The 18,168-nt window shown below is 36.0% G+C and overlaps 1 protein-coding gene across 1 annotated transcript; it reads right to left on the reverse strand.

Annotated features, from left to right (window-relative positions):
• Positions 1-358: 358 nt before the first annotated feature.
• LOC125124450 (olfactory receptor 5AS1-like) lies at positions 359-1,309 on the reverse strand. The gene has a single exon (XM_047774559.1). The coding sequence runs from the start codon at positions 1,307-1,309 to the stop codon at positions 359-361; it is 951 nt and encodes a 316-aa protein (XP_047630515.1).
• Positions 1,310-18,168: the final 16,859 nt, after the last annotated feature.

Below are 18,168 nucleotides of genomic sequence, written 5' to 3' on the forward strand. Positions count from 1 at the left end.
AAGATGCATATTCCCAGTTGAGAAGGAGTTCCTAATATGGGTGGGTTAATAGATAAGTCCACATATACCCTCAATAAAAATGATAAAGAATATAATAAATCAATGCACATCGTATTTTGAGAACAGTAACTGGAGAACGATTATTATTATTTGTTTTCTTTTAGGAATGTTTCACAGAACAGAACTTTGGAGAGAACATATCTGTAAGAGAGAATGAAAACATTTTAAAGTATTGAGGATGAAAAGCTATCCTTATTTCTAGAGAGTGTTTGATATATTTTAAAAAATTGACACATTAGGTGGTATACTGATGACAGCATTGGAGGGGTAGGCTCTGCCTTAAGTATTCCTAAGTGACTTAAATGCAAACACATTTGAAAGTGCAGTTTCTGTGTAATACCTTTCGGAGGGCATTTTTTACTTCCTTGTTTCTGAAGCTGTAGATGATTGGATTAAACATGGGAAAGACAACAGTGTAGAACACTGCCACCACTTTATCCGTGTCTAGGGAGTAGCTGGTCGCGGGACGTAAGTACATAAACAGGAGTGTTCCATAGAACAAGGAGACGGCTATGAGGTGGGAGGCACAGGTAGAGAACGTTTTGCTTCTGCCCCCTGAGGACTTGATGCTCAAAACAGTGATGAGGATACAGAAGTAAGAGATGCATATGACTACGAAAGTGCTGGTCTGAATGAAGCCACACAAGGCAAAGAGCAGAAGCTCATTTACATGAGTGTCGGCACATGACAAAGCCAGGAGAGGTGGGATGTCACAGAAAAAATGGTTGACAATATTGGAGCCACAAAATGGCAGCCTGAATGTAAGGGAGACATGCACCATCGAAGTCATACTTCCACTGGCGTATGCCAACACAATGAAGCAGACACAGACTCTCCTGGACATAAGTGTAGAATAGAGCAATGGATTGCAGATGGCTGCATAGCGGTCATACGCCATTGCTGCCAGGATAAGGCACTCGGCATCAGCAAAACAGCCAAAGAAAAACATTTGCAGGGCACAGCCATAGGGAGAGATGCTTTTCTTGGATGCAAAGAAGTTCATGAGCATTTTAGGAGTGATTGCTGTAGAATAGCTGATGTCCAGGAAAGACAAGTTGCTGAGAAAATAATACATGGGGGTTTGAAGGCTCGAATTGAAATTAACTAGAATTATTAAACCTATATTCCCCACCACAGTTAGTGTATATATTGTTAGAAATACCAAGAATAGTGTGACTCTGAGAGGTAGATAATCTGTAAATCCAACAAATAGGAACTCGAGTGGTGTGGTGTAATTACTCTCCAACATCTTCTTGGTTTTCTTGTTTTTCTCATCCAAAAGAGCTGGTATCAGAATATGTGAGCTAACTTGAGTGGTTGATGAACCAAGACTGTTTTTTTTCTCCTTTCTAAGGAAGCAAATAAAAGGATAATAAAATCACAGTGAAGGCATTTTCTGTGACATACTTGGTTTGTTTAATTTTTTTGTCATTTTATTTAAAAAAGATAATTGAAAAATCTTCATTGATACCAGAGAATGTTATTCAGAAATGATGTTTCAAGATGCAACGAACACTTAAAAGCTGTGAGCATTAAGAGATGATACTAATTCTTTTAAAGATAGGAGGGAATGGCGTTCTTGTTGTGGCTCAGTGGGTTAAGAACCTGACTAGTATGCATGAGGGTCTGGGTTTGATCTCTGGCCTTGCTCAGTGGGTTAAGGATCCGGCATTGCCATGAGGTGCAGCATAGGTCACAGACATGGCTCAGATCCCATGTTCCTGTGGCTGGTGTAGGCCAGTAGCTGCAGCTCCAGTTTGCAGCATCTCCTGGAAAGTGCCCTAGCCTGGGAACTTCCATATGCCACAGGTGTGGCCCTAAAAAAAAAAAAAGAAAGGGAATAAATGTGGCTGAGTTAATTAGTACTGGTAGAACCAGGAGAAGAGGCAAAATTCTCATAGGCAAAACTCTATTTTTCCAATCCTAAAATCACATTCCTCTGTGTAAAGGAAAGTAGGGTTGAGAAAATTACAGGGAGAAAATACCCGCAGGTAAACTAGATAAATCTGCAGAAGAAAACTACTTGGGAGGTAGTTTTATAAGTTAAGAGCACAACAGTTATCCAAGAGATGACTGGGTTCAAATCTTAGCTTTGTTATTTTCTGGCTGTGTGACCTGGATAAATTTATTTATCCCAATCTATGATGGTAAGAGGAATAAGCAAGTGGATATTTATAAAATATGTACGTAACTGGTACATAATAAATTTTAATATGTATTTTTATTAAATAAAATGTATGAAACCAAAAAACTTACACTTTTATTTATTTATTTTTGACACACTTACCAACATTGTGAGTTTATTTACTTATTGATTGGTTGATTTTTTTTTTTGAGCCTTTCCTTAATTTTTGAGACCACAAGACACCCAGGATCATAGTGTATTTTTCAGTCATAAAATATATCATTTCTCAAAGGTGCCTTTTGTTGGAGAAAGTTTTTGTTGTTGTTTTTGGCTTTTTAGGGCTGCACTTTGCACTTAAGACTGGCAGCTTATGCCACAGCCACGGCAATGCCATGTCTGAGCTGTGTTTGTGACCTACACCACAGTTCACAGCAACACCACTGAGAGAAGCCAAGGACTAAACCCTCATGGATACTAGTCGGGTTCTTTACTGCTGAGCCACACTGGGAACTCCCCCTTTTAATTCTTTTCAATTGTTTACTCAGTAGCTTGAAATACCCGGTTAGTTGTCTCCAAATTCATCTTATCTTTGGCATGATGGGTATGTGATCTTCCTCTCTTAAAGAGAAAAGTCATCATGTGTTTTTATGTGTGTTCTCTCAAGTGAATTATTTGGCAGCAGTGACTCTTTTACATGTGCCTATAATTGTTGCTTTCCTTTTCCTGCATTTTGCCCTTTTTTTAATCTCTGGAGAATGGCTATAACAATGTCTGCTGTGAGGTCGCAGGAACATTGTTTTGAAGGACTTATTAATGGACTTCTAAACTGCAGCTATATAGGAATGATGTACTGCATAGCCAGAAGGAGAAATCATCAAGGAAAAATAAATTATGATAGACGCCAATGAAAAATAAATGAAAGTGAGATGGAATATTCTGCAGGAAGTTAAAGATAGGTAATGTTGGAAGTGGCTTAAGTCAGTGATGCTATAGTGAGTAATAAGACAAATATATAATCTCTAATCTCTATTCTCTCTGTCATACATAAGACCCTCAGAATTTCCCCTTCTTCAAGAATGTGACCCGCAGTCTTCTAGACACACTGAGAATAAAGTCAGTCTCCTTTGAGAACTAGATCTTTAAAAGGAGGATTAAGTTGACTGGAAAAAGATGGAAAGCAGGAGTTCCCATCGTGGCGCAGTGGTTAACAAATCCGACTAGGAACCATGAGGTTGCGGGTTCAGTCCCTGCCCTTGTTCAGTGGGTTAAGGATCTGGCGCTGCCGTGAGCTGTGGTGTAGGTCGCAGACGAGGCTCGGATCCCGCGTTGCTGTGGCTCTGGCGTAGGCCGGTGGCTACAGCTCCGATTCGACCCCTAGCCTGGGAACCTCCATATGCCGCGGGAGCGGCCCAAGAAATAGCAACAACAACAACAACAAAAAAAAAAAAGACAAAAAAAAAAGAAAAAGATGGAAAGCAGATGTCTGAAACTGTATTGAAGGAATCCAAACTTTTGAAACAAAACAAAAAAAATAAGTTTACTTGTATATACCCTGCAAATGCCATTTCTAAACTTTATACAATATTCAGATTCTCATTCTTAAATCTTTCTTTTCTTTTATCTTCTTTTTCTTCCCTAAAGAATCAATTCAATAATGATAAAAAGGGTTTCTCTAAGTTATTTTTGTCAAACCTCAACAACCGAAGAATCCTACTCAACTTGATGTCTCTGGTATAGAAGAGGCCACAGCAAGGAAACATCGGGAAAAAGTAGGTGTCTGGAGGTCTGGGCTCTTATCCTGGTTCTACTACTTCAAATTATTTCATCTTTATTTATGTCACCATATCCTCATTTATAAAATTAGACCTACTCTATTTATTGTGTAGACTTGTCATCTAAGGCCAAAAAAAAAAAAAAAAAGCCTGTGCATATATAAGAGCTTCATAATCGCTTGATAAACTTTTATGTGTGTTTACAGATTATTAATAGAAATTGTTACAATTTATCAAAATGTTTATCCTCACTGGAAACAACAATGAACACACATGTGAAAATAAAAACTACACCAACTCTTACCAAACAGAAAGGAAATAAATCTTCTACCACCAGGAAGACAACAAAGGCAAAATGTAACTGTGCTTTTCTTGAAAAGTTTTAATTTGGGTTTTCTATGAACTAGAACCCTGGCATATTCTGTTATGATACTTATTTGCCACAGATCACCAGATCCGAGCCATGTCTGTGACCTACACCACAGCTCACGGCAATGCCAGATCCTTAACCCACTGAGTAAGGCTAGGGATCGAACCTGCAACCTCATGGTTACTAGTCGGATTCCTTAACCACTGAGCCACAATGGGAACTCCTAATCTCACACCACTTTGAACTAAGATCAGGATAATCTTCTAAAATAAATTGAGCCCACTGATCTTCAAGGATTTCTTATCAGAAAGCTAATTCTAAAAGCTGTCCGTGGATGCATTTTCATTTGCAGTTCTGCTTGAAGTATTAATATAGAATTCGTCCTCTCTCCTTGTCAAATGGTATTGTGCAGTAGTCATTAAGCAAACAGGATATGGAGCTAGGTGAAATTTACTTTGACCTCAGATGTGACATCAGACGTTCTCCAGGCCATTGAAATGCACCTCAACTTTTTTGTTTTGTTTAGCTAGCATAATAATACACCTTAAAGTTGAAACCAGGATTGAACCGGATAATTTGTGGCACTTCACAGGGCTTGTTATCTTATAGATACATACATATAGAGTCATTATTATCTATCGTTACTATTAATGTCATGGTGATTGTTGAAGAATTCAATAACTGACTTCAAAATCATAAGTTCCTTCAGTTGATAATTATGGGGACAAGTATAAAATAGTCATACTGTGCATGAATACACGTATGTGCTCAGAGGAACAGGTTTGGCGGACTGATGAAGTTCAGCTTACTTAATTTAGCTTACTCAGTCTACTGGCTTTTTCAAAATTTCCAAATAGGCACAATCAGTTTTCCCACCAAGGAAATAAGGAACGCTATGAATCAGGAAGTGACTTGTGGAAAATGCCCTGAGGAAGTAAAGTCCACCACCTCTATTCACCCCTGCGGCCCACATGCACACACAAACCCAGAATACCCTGCAGAGTCAGTGAGGATACATTTTATCTAAGGCAACATTGTGTTGGCTACATTCATACCAGGCATTTTGTTGCTGCTTTAGGGAATCTCACTTACCGCAGCACCATCTGGGATTTTGAATTCTAGAATTTATTTGTCAAGAGGCTGACACCGTTTCTCCCCAGATTTTACACGTAGGTCTTACAAGGGGTGAGTATTTATATTCTAGTCTGTGACAAGTGTGATATCATCCCGAGATAATTCCCAACCTCACGTGGGTTTCGGGTTGTCACTGACTTTTGAGGTGGCATGGCTAGAAAGATGTTGTCAGAGAAGAGTGAACAACGGTAACATAATTCACTATCATGTAGCCAAATACCATGTAACATGGGTCATTCACTGGCAGAGCTAACATTAAACAACGAAAATCCTTTCATTCTACCAAGTGATTTAAAAAAAAAAAACACAAAAAAATTCCCATAAATTCTATGATCTCTATCAGATACTTAAAGATACTTTAAAGCATTTACTTATATGCTTTTAAGATTTAGGATTCTCAAGTGCAAGCCCAATGCTATTGAGAAGAATCCCAGGCACCCCCATTTTAGTTTGTTTCTCAGTTTTCTGCCTGACTAAGAGGAAATATGTCTTGAATGATGAAAAGTAAGAGCTTATGACTCAGACAACCTGGATATGAGTGTAGATTTGCCGTTTTCCAACTGTGAGATGTTATTTATTTTTTGTCTTTTGTCTTTTTAGGGCTGACCCGCCAGGCACATGGAGGTTCCCAGGGGTCTAATTGGAGCTGTAGCCACAGCCACAGCCACAGCCACAGCAAGGCGGGATCCGAGCTGCATCTTCGACCTACACCACAGATCATGGCAACACTGGATCCTCAACCCACTGAGTGAGGCCAGGGGTCGAACCTGCAACCTCATGGTTCCTAGTTGAATTCATTAACCACTGAGCCACGACAGGAACTCCACGTGAGATGTTATTTAATGTTATTGTTATCAAGGTAATTTCATATCATTGTTTAAGGTTTATTATTATTGATTATTTAATGTTGTTATGAATTTTTAAATTATGAATAATTATTGCCCACCTCACTAGATTCTTATTAAGATTGGGATAACACATGTAAATACTTAACCACTTCTGTAGCAGAGTGTACTCATTTAAAGACACTTAGCTTTCTTTTGTATATCAATATATATATTTCGTATATCAATGTATCAATATCTATGGCAATATTTCTTAATATTCTGCAGTGCAATTCTAGATTTTAACTTTCTTTAAATTATGAAGAATGGCATGGAATTTATGTCTTAAGCCTTGTAAGTTGGACAGATAGGAGAATGGGTAAATACAAGATGCCAGACTTACAGCAAACAACTGGCCTCTTTCCCAGTTCTGGTGAGAAAACAGAAATGAGTTTTGCTGCTGTGAGATGCATGTCTTATTTAACAGATGAAAGACGAGTGTATTTAAAGAAAAAGCCATCATTCCTCAGTCAAAATTGCCATGTGTGTGAAAAATTAGGACCTGAAAAAATACAACTTAGATTTTTTTTAGAGTGAGAGAAATTGCCCGTTTTATTTTTCTTTCTTACTTTTTCTTTTTCATGTAATAAACCCTACCTATCTGGTAAAACCAACGTTCTGTGGATCTCTCGGCCTAGCCACTTTAGAGCCTTTTGTAGGCAGAGAACATTTCCTCTAAGATACCAGTGGTGACTTCACAGAATTGGGCAATGTCACAGGGCCTTTTCATGCTCCATGACTGAACCTAAGGAAATATAGTTCCTTTCCAGCTCCATAGAAACTAAAACTTGGGCATGTGCCCTAGGATAATCAGAAATCCCATTCTGGGCCAGGAGTTCCACAGAAGGGGGGCAAGATTTTTATGAGAATGTCCTAGATTGAAGACCGAGCCATACCTGGAAGTCCATCTATACACAACCTTCTTGAACTTCCCCCTTTTGCTCATATATAAGATGTAGCCTCCATAACTGGAAGCAGCTTATTAATATGTTGTATCTTTTATGTGGTTGGGAACACAAGGTTTAGAATAGTGTGCTTCCACTTCTGGGGGATATCCCAAAATACCCCATGTGACTGGACCCATAGAAAATTTGGGTCTAAATCTGGATCTCTGATATTTCCAGTTGTCCACGTTACAGTCTTTCTTCAATATTGTGGGTATTTGTGTACTTCCTGTATACCTGAGTTTGAGAGGTGGACTCATTGTGGATTTGTTTCCTCAGAGCTTAAGCTGTACACATTTAGACAAAATTCTGAAAGTTCTTGGTTTTCCCGGCAAAGAAAAAGTAAAATAATATGGGAGGTTTATTTCCCAGTTGTCAGACAGGGAGGTGGATAAAGCACTATCCACATTAAAAGCTATATAGAATTTATTCACCTATGAAACTTATAACTGTGTAACTGGTAAGATGATCAGACATGGAATAGTGCTTATAGACAGAGGCACTCAAGTGATTACACTCATAAAGGATAACTAACTCAGAAGTTCCCACTATAGCTCAATCATTTAAAAATGCACCTGTAGCATCTTGGGGCACCATGGAGGTCACGGTTCAATGTTTAGCCTGGTACAGTGGGTTAAAGGAACTGGCATTGCCACAGGTTGAAGCTGCAGCTTGAACTCAATCCTTGTTCCATGAACTTCTGTATGCCATGAGTGCAGCCATTAAAAAATAAAGAAAAAAAAAAAAACCTGCAATAGTTAACTCCTTTTTTGAAGATTCAATCATTTGCCATGCTTGGAGAATTAAAGAGTCAAATTACAATTATTGATGAATCATTGTCACTATGTTATTTATATTGTTATTAGGTAGCCAGCAGTTAACTAAGTCATCCTGAGCTGCCCAAACACTGTATCTTCTGAAGGTCTTCAAGATAAGCTCTTGCCAACTCCTGGGAGATAACCTATAGAACCTTGGGATAGCCTGTCTAATAAGAGCATTTTTATATCCTGGATTCCACACCAAGCAATATATGCAAATAATGTGGTTAATGGTGAATGACAATTTTTTACACACCTGAGGCTGTGGACTAAGCTGTCATCATTTCGCCTCTGGGATGGAGTTGTTCAAGATGAAGTAGCTAGGGACAGTTTTGTGGCTTTTTCATGCCTATGAACTGACCCTTAATAAAACCCTAGGCACCAAGATTTGGTTAAGTTTTTCTAGTTGACAGTACTTCCTAAGAGTTGACAGACACCACTGCTGGGAGAATTAAATTGTATGTGTGACTCCACCAGGAGAGGACACTGGAAGCTCCTGCCTGCTATCTCCTTGACACTGTTCTGTACATGCTTTTCTTTTGCCAATTTCAATCTATATCTTAGCTGAAATAAACCATAACCATAAATATAACAGCTTTTCTAAGTTTTTTGAGGCTTTCCTTCTAGTGAATCCCTGAACCTGATAGTGGTCTGGGGCCCCTCTGACACAAGTTCTAAATTTGAAAAAGTTCCTGGAATGTTTTTTTCTTTTTTTTTAGTTAAGATTTTAAACTTCTTTATTTTTATATTACATTAAATATGAAATTTTATTCTAAAATATGCAAATTAGGAGAAATGAATACATATAAACTTAACTCCTGGGTTAAATATAAAACAAAAAACTTTGAATGTTGCCAAAATCAGAAGTTCTCTGTGATCACCCCCCCATCCTGCTTCCTTAATGAAAACCACAAAATCACTTCATACCTGTCAGAATGGCTATCCTTAAAAAGACCATAAATAGCAAAAGTTGCTGAAGATGTGGAAAAAAGGGAACCCTTGTGAAATGTTGGTGCAGATTTAAATTGGTGCAGCCACTGTGGAAAACAGCATGGAGATTTCTTATGAAAACGAAAGGTAAACCCGCAAGATGATCCAGCAATTCCACTTCTGCTTATATAGCTGAAGAAAATGGAAACAGGGATTCAAAGAGATGCATGCATCCTAGTATTCACATCAGCCCTGTTTACTATAGCCAAGGGATAGAAGCAACCTGTGTCCATCAACAACTGACTACATTTTTCTATTTCAGCTGCCCCACTGCATATGAAGTTCTTGGGCTAGGGATCAGATCTGAGCTGAAGCTGCAACCTATGAGCTGCAGCAACACCAGATCCTTAAACCACTATGCCAGTCCAGGGATAGAACCTGTGTCCCAGTGCTTCCAGAGATGCTGCCAATCCCACTGCACCACAGCAGGATCTTTAATCAATAGAAAAATAAATGAAGATGTGGTATATATGCACACAATTGAACACTACTCAGCTATAAAAAAGAATGAAATTTTGCCATTTGCAACAACATGGGTGGACCTAGATGGTATTATGCTTAGTGAAATGTCAGTCAGAGAAAGACAATTACTATATGTTATTACCTATATGTGGAATCTAACAAATAAAACAAACAAAGGAATATAATAAAACATAAATAGAATCACAGATATTGAGACAATAGTGGTTACCAATGGGAAGAGGGAAGGGTACAGGGGCAAAATAGAGGTAGAGGGTTAAAAGGCACAAACTAAATAAGCCCTAAGGATGTATTGTATGTACAGCAATAGGGAATATATCCAATATTTTATAATAACTTTAAATTGAGTATAATCTATAAAATTTTGAAACACTATATTGTACACTTGAAACTAATATAATATTGTAAATCTAGTATACCTCAATTTAAAAAAATAATTAAAAAGCACTCGTGTATTATTTATTTATTTATTTATTTATTTTTATCTTTTTAGGGGCACACCCATGGCATATGGATGTTCCCAGGCTAGGGGTTGAATCAGAGATCTAGCCGCCAGCCTATGCCACAGCCACAGCAACTCAGGATCCAAGCCACGTCTCTGATCTACACCACAGCTCACGGTGATGCCAGATCCTTAACCCACTGAGCAAGGTTAGGGATTGAACCCAAGTCCTTATGGATGCTAGCTGGGTTCATTAACCACTGAGCCATGACAGGAACTCAGCACTCCTCTTTATTTTTATTATTCCCTCCGTTTCAATTTTAAAAATAAAATTTACCCATGTCCCTAAAATGATCTTTTAAATAAATCTATTTTTTATTTTTGAATATTGTGAATGTGATGTCATATAATTTCAGTATTTTGCTTGTACTTTTCTTTGATACTATGTTTCTAACATTCTCCTATGTTCATAAGTATTTCTGTGCTCTTAATTTCAAAAATTTAAAGTATTATTTTTCCTTCATGTGTCTTCATTAAATGCCGGTCATTCTTTTCTCATGACCAATGCTGATGTCTGTGTAACTTTGCATGTCACTGGGTGTACATGCCCAAGAGTTTTTCCTGGTACATCCCTAGATGTGGCATTGATTGGACACAGAGTATACATATGTTCAATTTTAAAATACAGCAAAATGTTTCCGAAATTTCTGTTTCACATTTATAGTCTCAAGAACAGCACACCTTACCTTAGGTTCTAAATCCCTGTGAACACTTGCTATAGTCAGACATTCAACACACTGCCAACATAATGGAGGTGATAGATATTTAAATTTTTAACACTTCTGAAATTATTTTTGTCCATTGTATTATGTTGGGGATCTTTTCTTTTTTGAATGCAAGACAGCATGTTTTCCCCACTGATTTTTTAAATGTATGTTCTCCATTTATTTTCAGTGCCACCCTATGGTGTATTCAATTTCAATTTATATGTGGATCTTTCTGGACACCTTTCTGGTCATGAGTCTACTGGTAAACTTTCCTTCCTATAATGGCATTGAAAAATGCCAGATAACTTCTAAAGGAATGGCTTAATTATGTGTGTGGGTTTACTCAGCTTTACTACCAGCTTATCCCTTTAAGAATATTTTTGAAATTTTGTTTGGAATCATGTTATATTTATAGACCAATTTTGCAAAATTTATCACTTTAAAATATTGAGTCATGCTCATAAAAATGGTATTACTGTTTACTTTATTTAAAATAATTTAATGATGTTTTATGATTTTCTCCAAAAAGTTTTGAGTATCTTTTGTTGGATTTATTTTCTTATGGACCTTGTTGTGTTGTTCTTTGAAAAATTGTGTTCTATGGAGTTCCCATCATGGCTCAGCTCTTAGTGAACCAGACTAGCATCCATGAGTATGTGGGTTTGATCCCTGGCCTTGCTCAGTGGGTTAAGGAGCCGGTGTTGCCGTGAACTGTAGTGTTGCCCTGAGCTGTGGTGTAGGTCACAGAAGCGGCTTGGATCTGGCTTTGCTGTGGCTGTAGCATAGGTGGCGGCTGCAGCTCCAATTGAACCCCTAGCCTGGGAATCTCCATATGCCGTGGGTGTGGCCTTAAAAAGACAAAAAAAGAAACAAGAAAAAAGAAAAATTGTGTTCTAAGTATTTTAGGCAGTGATGAGAAATGCAACTAATTTTCAGATCAAATACTGATTCTATATTTAGCAACCCAGAGAAATCTTTTCCCATAATTTGTCACTTTACCCATTAAAGTGACTCGATTCCTCATACATTTTAAACATGCATATGTTATTTATTATTTGGGGGTGTCTTTCTCTGCTATCCTCATCCTCCAGTAATTGTTACCTAGAATTGGCAACATTGCACATGGTTTTCTTTTACGTAATTTTAAATCGAATATCACTATTCTTCAGTTTATTAGCTTGGATCATGAGATGTCAATTCAATCATAAGTACTAATTAAAATTATATTTGAGCATCCAAATGCAATTTATCTGGCTTGCCATGTATTGTTATTCACATAAAAGAAGATAAATAAAACAAAAAAACAAACAACAACCAACCAACCAAGAAAACCACTTGGGGTAATAAATCTTTTAGAAAAAAACTCAAGCAAAAAAAATAATAATAAACTTTTAATGATTAATTTGTCAAAGAAAATATGACATTTAAGGTAACTGTCCAATATGTATGGAGCACTTTCATTTCCCATTTTTAATCCCCATATTTGCTGTGCTAATGCTGCCATCTTTTGAGATAGACCAACACTAATCATGCAAACTGAATGCCCAAAGAGTCTCATTAACTATCATCTTTGGTACATTTTTGAGCTTAAATTTAAAGACTATATAGAGCAGTTATTACTGAGGGAATAGGCACTGTAAGCAATGCTCTCCTAAGAGATAATTGATGAATAAATGGTAAAGAAATCAGGACTCCTTCCTAACTTTATTTTTTTCTTTAGTGTAATGAATCCCTTTGAAAATTGTGAATTGCTGCGTTTTGCATTGGGGAAAATATAGGGCTCAGAATTAGAATGTCCCCTAATTATGCTATTTCTTATTGAATCTCAAGAGAAAACAACAGACATTACAGTTTTTCAACGAATCAACATAATTTTCATTCATCTATATTAGCAAAAAACCCACACATGCATTTTAGCAGCAGAAATGGCTGTAAAGCCCTGTGTTTTCTACATTCTTAAATTATGATTTATTATATGCATTTGCCTTATTAATTTGAATAAATTTATTAGAGTAAAATATTTACATATTTAGGTTATCCTTAGAGAAATGACATGCATAAAAATGTTCATAATCTAAGTGATGTGTCATTAATCTTTTATAAAGCTGATTAAAGATTTAAAAATCAACATTTTAAAATATAATGAAGTAATGGGTACTACATGACAGACACTGTTCTATTAGTTTGGCCAATAACTACAAAGATTCGTTCTCTAAAAAGTTTATTAGGAAAGTAAAAAAGAAAAACATAAACAAAAAAACAAAAACACATTCAGTTATTAACATGTTTTAAAAATACACTAGAGTAGATTTTTTATTATTATTATATTATATTGCATAATTATATTTTATTATTTATATTAGTTATATATATAATTACATTATTTTATTATTATTAAGGATTTCATTCTATCTGATGTTGAAGTCTTTGAAAATGTTTAATTAGGAAGTATATGATAATCTTATCTAATAAACCAAGATATGTGGAAAACTGAATTGACAAAAAAATAAGTATAATCTTTATCGGATAACTCAATAATTAACAAAGACAGCTCATTTAAAAGGTCTTTCAAATTACTTTTTTGTGTAATTTGTTTATGGTAATAGTTGAGTTAGTGACATGATAATATAGGACTTACCTCCCATCTCATAAACTGTAATGTCCCTTTGATTAGCACCCAATTTATAGCTGGTCAAAATACTATAATTATCAGAATAGGAGAGTTTATTTCTTGTGCACCTTCCATGAAGTCAATTTCTATATCACCTTATAAGATAATCAGAAGGAAAAGTAAATATATTCATGCAGAAATAATAGAAAAAAGTTTCCATAGATGTGTGAAATTCTTGAGATATTATTAAATTAAGGAATAAAATAAAGTCATTAGATTTAACACAAAGTCAGTCAGTGATGGCACTGAAGGAAAGACACCTTACAGAAGTTCAAACTCTATGATGTCTCTACCCAAAGGTATATTGCATAGGATTCCCTTTGTGGAAGATAATTCTCATAATCTCAATATTTAGCCCTTACAATATTTATGTCTATATAATGTGAATTAATACATTATATAAGAAATGATAAGAACCTCAGTTATTGTCAAGGCGATCTTCCCAGCTGAATTTAAAATTTTTCTATTGCTGTAATAGCCTATGCTGTTTTCTATTTTTCCTGTATTGTCACAAGAGGAATCATTGGTGGCAAGACAGTAATATTTGCACCTATGAACATTATACTCTCATTTAGAAAACAAGATTTTCTCCAAAGTCACAAAGTCATAAGACTCATAATTACTTTAATTAGTTATTGTGGTGAGGAAGTTGAATGCAAACACCACACTACTTCTTCGGGGTGAAGGATCAAGATTGGGGGGAAGTTTATAAGCCAGAAGTCTTCGAAAAAGACATATATCTCCCTCACCTCTTAATTATTCTGTGGAGACCTTGAAAAACTGTATGATAGGGAGCAAGTTTGCATTCTAGAAGACAGCCCTATCTCTGCTACTTTCTCCTCCTCCTTCTTCTTTTTAATGTCAGTACTCATGCCATACAGACGTTCTCAGACCAGGGATTGAATCTGAGCCACAGTCACAATCTGTGCCTCAGGTGCACCAATGCCAGATCCTTTAACCCACTGTGCCAAAGTGGGAACTCCTGTTATGATTTTTATGGGGAAAGTTTATGTGAGTGGCCTTATCACTGAGGGGCAAATATTATGAACTCAGATGGCTAAGCCCAGATTTGTGTTAACTGTTTAGGAAAGTACTGACTGAGAAATGCTGGTTGCCCAGAGAAACCTAGAGAAAGATTCGCCTTCGAGTAGAGAAAGGTGTCCATAGGCTAAAAAGTCACTGGTTTTCTGGGAAGCTTTGAAATGACTTCTAGGAAAATAGTCACAAAATCTTGCCTGTTTATAGCTACTGTAGATATTTGTAAGAGTTGAATGATCTGGAGAATATAAAATAATATAAGCTTCTATTAAATTTAAAATCTTTAAAGTTAAATGAAAATTTTATTTATCCAGTTTTAAGATTTCCATCAGTTTCACAGCCTTTATCATTTGTTCAGAAATGTACCTACCTACAATACTATCCCATTAGCCTCAAATATTATACACTCACATATCTAAAAATAAATGAAATTGTAATTATTCAAGATTTTCTTAGAAAACAAATGATTAATTTTGTCTGCGTGTATGTATATACCAGATTTGGGTAAAAGACGATTGAATCAAACCCCATTGTAAGTTTTCTAGTTATATATAGTACTACCTAACTGGTATGACAATATTATTATATGTGGGTACACGCATTCAACTATAGTAAACAGCGTTCAGAGACCAGAACAGGGACTCTTATGCCTTCTGACTATAGCAGAACCCAAGAGCAAGAAGAAAGACTCCTCTTCTTTTCTGAAAAATGAATCATCCAACAGAAAACCATTAGCTCTTTGCTTTTTTTCTGCAGCCTTCCCAAATTCCTTTTCTTCTCTTTAAAGGAGTTCTCCTTACTTTGCTTGTAAGAATTTGCAAATGGCTCACTGTAGGTGCAGAGCCAGAACTGGAATTCTTTGCGTATCCTAAATAAACTTTGCTAGAGAACTATCTGGAAGTCTATTTCACATCAAAAAGTTGATACTTCCACTTCCTAACAGTTTGTCTATTGCAAAGTCATCTAATAGTTTTAAATTTTGCTTGTCTTATCTGCAAGATATGTAAATAATCAATGTCAAATTCAAAGACTGGTATAGAGAATTAATTGAGAATATAAATGGAAAACTGTAATATACTACTTGATGCATTATGAGTTTTCTGTGCAAAGAGATTCCCCATGATTTGGGCACCCAGTATGATTTATCTCACCACCTGTACTTGTGTAATTCAGTCTGAAAAAACTGTAAGTTCATCCCCTTGTAAGATCAGAATCACAGAAATTGCACAAGACAACACAATTTTGAAATCACAAAAATAACTTGTGTTCTTATTTTCCAAGGTATCTTTGGCAATTAGGGGTTTTTGTGGTTCCATGTGAATTTTAAGAGCTGGAGGTGTCACCTTCCCAGACTTCAGACCACACTATGAAGTTATAATAATCAAAAACAGCATGATACTAGAATGGAAACAGACACTTAAGTCAATTGAACAGAATAGAGACCCCCAAAGTAAACCCATGCACTTATGGTCAATTTAAGCTAAGACAAAGAAGGCAGGAATATACAGTGGTGAAAAGACAGTTCCTTCAAGTACTGCTAGGAAAATTGGACAGCTCCAGGTAAAACAATGAGATTAGGACATTAATTCACAAAAATAAACTCAAAACAGATTAAAAACCTAAATGTAAGACCAGAAATCATAAAATCCCTAGCAGAGAGCATAGGCAGAACATGCTTTGCCATATGTCATATCAATATTTTCTGGATTTGTCTCTGAAGGCAAAATGAATAAGAGGAAGAGGGAAATGGAGGGGGGGGGATTAGGGCTATGTGATTAAGATATTATGTATAAAGTAGGTAACCAACAAGGATATATTGCATAGCACAGGAAATTATAGCCATTAGCTTGTAACAGCTTTAATGGAATATAATCTGTAGAAATAGAAATCACTATGCTGTGAACTTGAAACTAATGTAATGTAGGAAATTGACCACATCTAAATTTCAAAATTTAGGTTTTCCTAATCCAATGTTCTTTTTTATTGCAATTGATTTACAGAATTTTGTCACGTTCTGTTTTACAACAGAGCGACCCAATCACACACATTTCCCTGTGCTGTACGGTAGAATCCCAGCCCATCCATTCCAGATGTAACAATTTGCATTCCCTCAAAACCCCAAAATGCCTCTCCATCCCAATCCCTCCCCTTTCCCTCTTGGGAACCCTAAGTCTGCTCTTCTTGGCCATGATCTGTTTCTGTTTTTTGTTTGTTTTAGATAGGATCATCTGTTGCATATTTTATTGTTTTTAATTTTAATGTATTTATTTTATTTTTTATTACTCAATGAATTTTATTACATTTATAGTTGTACAGTGATCATCACAACCAAACTTTATAGCATCTGCTTCATATTTTAGATTCCACAAATAAATGATATCATAATCCACTGTCTTAATTGCCCGGTCTACAGTATTTCTTTAAACAGCCGATTTAGTTAGCATCCTCTCCTCATTTCACTCAAAATAGAGTTAGAATGAAGGTTAAACTCACCCCAACAAGGGGAGTGTGTACACACACACACACACACACACACAAAAGAAGAATAAATTATGTTTTTGATAAGCTTAAACTACAAAGGAAGAGGCAATTCAACAGCCAGTTAAAATTATTTTTTGCTTTGACAAAAACTTGAAAGTAATCTAGAGATGAGAAACCAATTTATGATCAAAGGGCCACATAATATTTTATTCCATTTATCTGCATGTTATCCTATTTCAATTTCTTTGAGACTGGAGTTTCTCCCTTTAGAGGATTGACGCAGTAATTAAAACCTGTAATCTAGTCCCCACAGTTACCCAACCCTCTTTGTGGGAAACAAAATAAAAGGGCAGCAATGTGTATATACTCAGAAGGTGTCTCAAGTTTTTATAAAGTGTTAATTCAAAGTTTCTCTGCTTTTCATTTCATTTTAGAAATGAAAATGTTCTTATTTTAAGTTTTACCTGAGCTTATTAAGGATAGTAATAAAAAAGAAAATAATGGACTACACAAGTAGAATGCTGAGAAGGAAGTTCTTACTATCTGGTGCCATTATTCACAGCTGTGGCCAGGTATAGAGTCTACTACTACATGGCATTGATTTGATAGCATACTCTGGAATGAGAATACTGTGAAAATACTAGAAAATCATTTTTAAGAATACGATAGCTGTCAACATAATGCGTGTTTGAAATGGTCACTATTTTTGCTGCTTGGAGAAGAGTAGAATGATTTCTGGATGGCATTGCATGGATTTCAGTGTTGAAGAATGTACAGAGTGGTCTTGATGAGGAAAATGCATTTGAGTTAAACTCTCATACTTGTTGAGAGAATGAGAGAGACTTCAGCAAGGATTATTCTGTGCTTTGCATTTTGGATGTGGGCTAGAAGAGAAAGAATATATGTGTTGCATTGCAGGCCAAGCTGAAATGGACTATATGGACTTAGATCAATGATTTGAGAGTCCTTCAGATCAGATACAGACAATTGCTTAATAAATCCCAGTGCATGTTCATTTGTCCACATATTTTCCCATTACTGCAGTCACTCTATTTACTATGCAATATTATCTCAGGGTTTATTTTTTTTCCATGTGTTACTGACTCACTAGCATTTATACTGTTTCCTGTTAAGTTGGGGTAAGGAAGTATTTACACTTAATACAAAGTTATATGTACTGTAATTACAATAA

The sequence above is a fragment of the Phacochoerus africanus genome, chromosome 4, assembly GCF_016906955.1.
Source record: "Phacochoerus africanus isolate WHEZ1 chromosome 4, ROS_Pafr_v1, whole genome shotgun sequence".
NCBI lineage: Eukaryota > Metazoa > Chordata > Mammalia > Artiodactyla > Suidae > Phacochoerus > Phacochoerus africanus.

What these genes read in the sequence shown, in the direction of transcription:
- LOC125124450 (XM_047774559.1), bottom strand. Translation starts at nt 1,309, where the DNA reads ATGTTGGAGAGTAATTACACCACACCACTCGAGTTCCTATTTGTTGGA.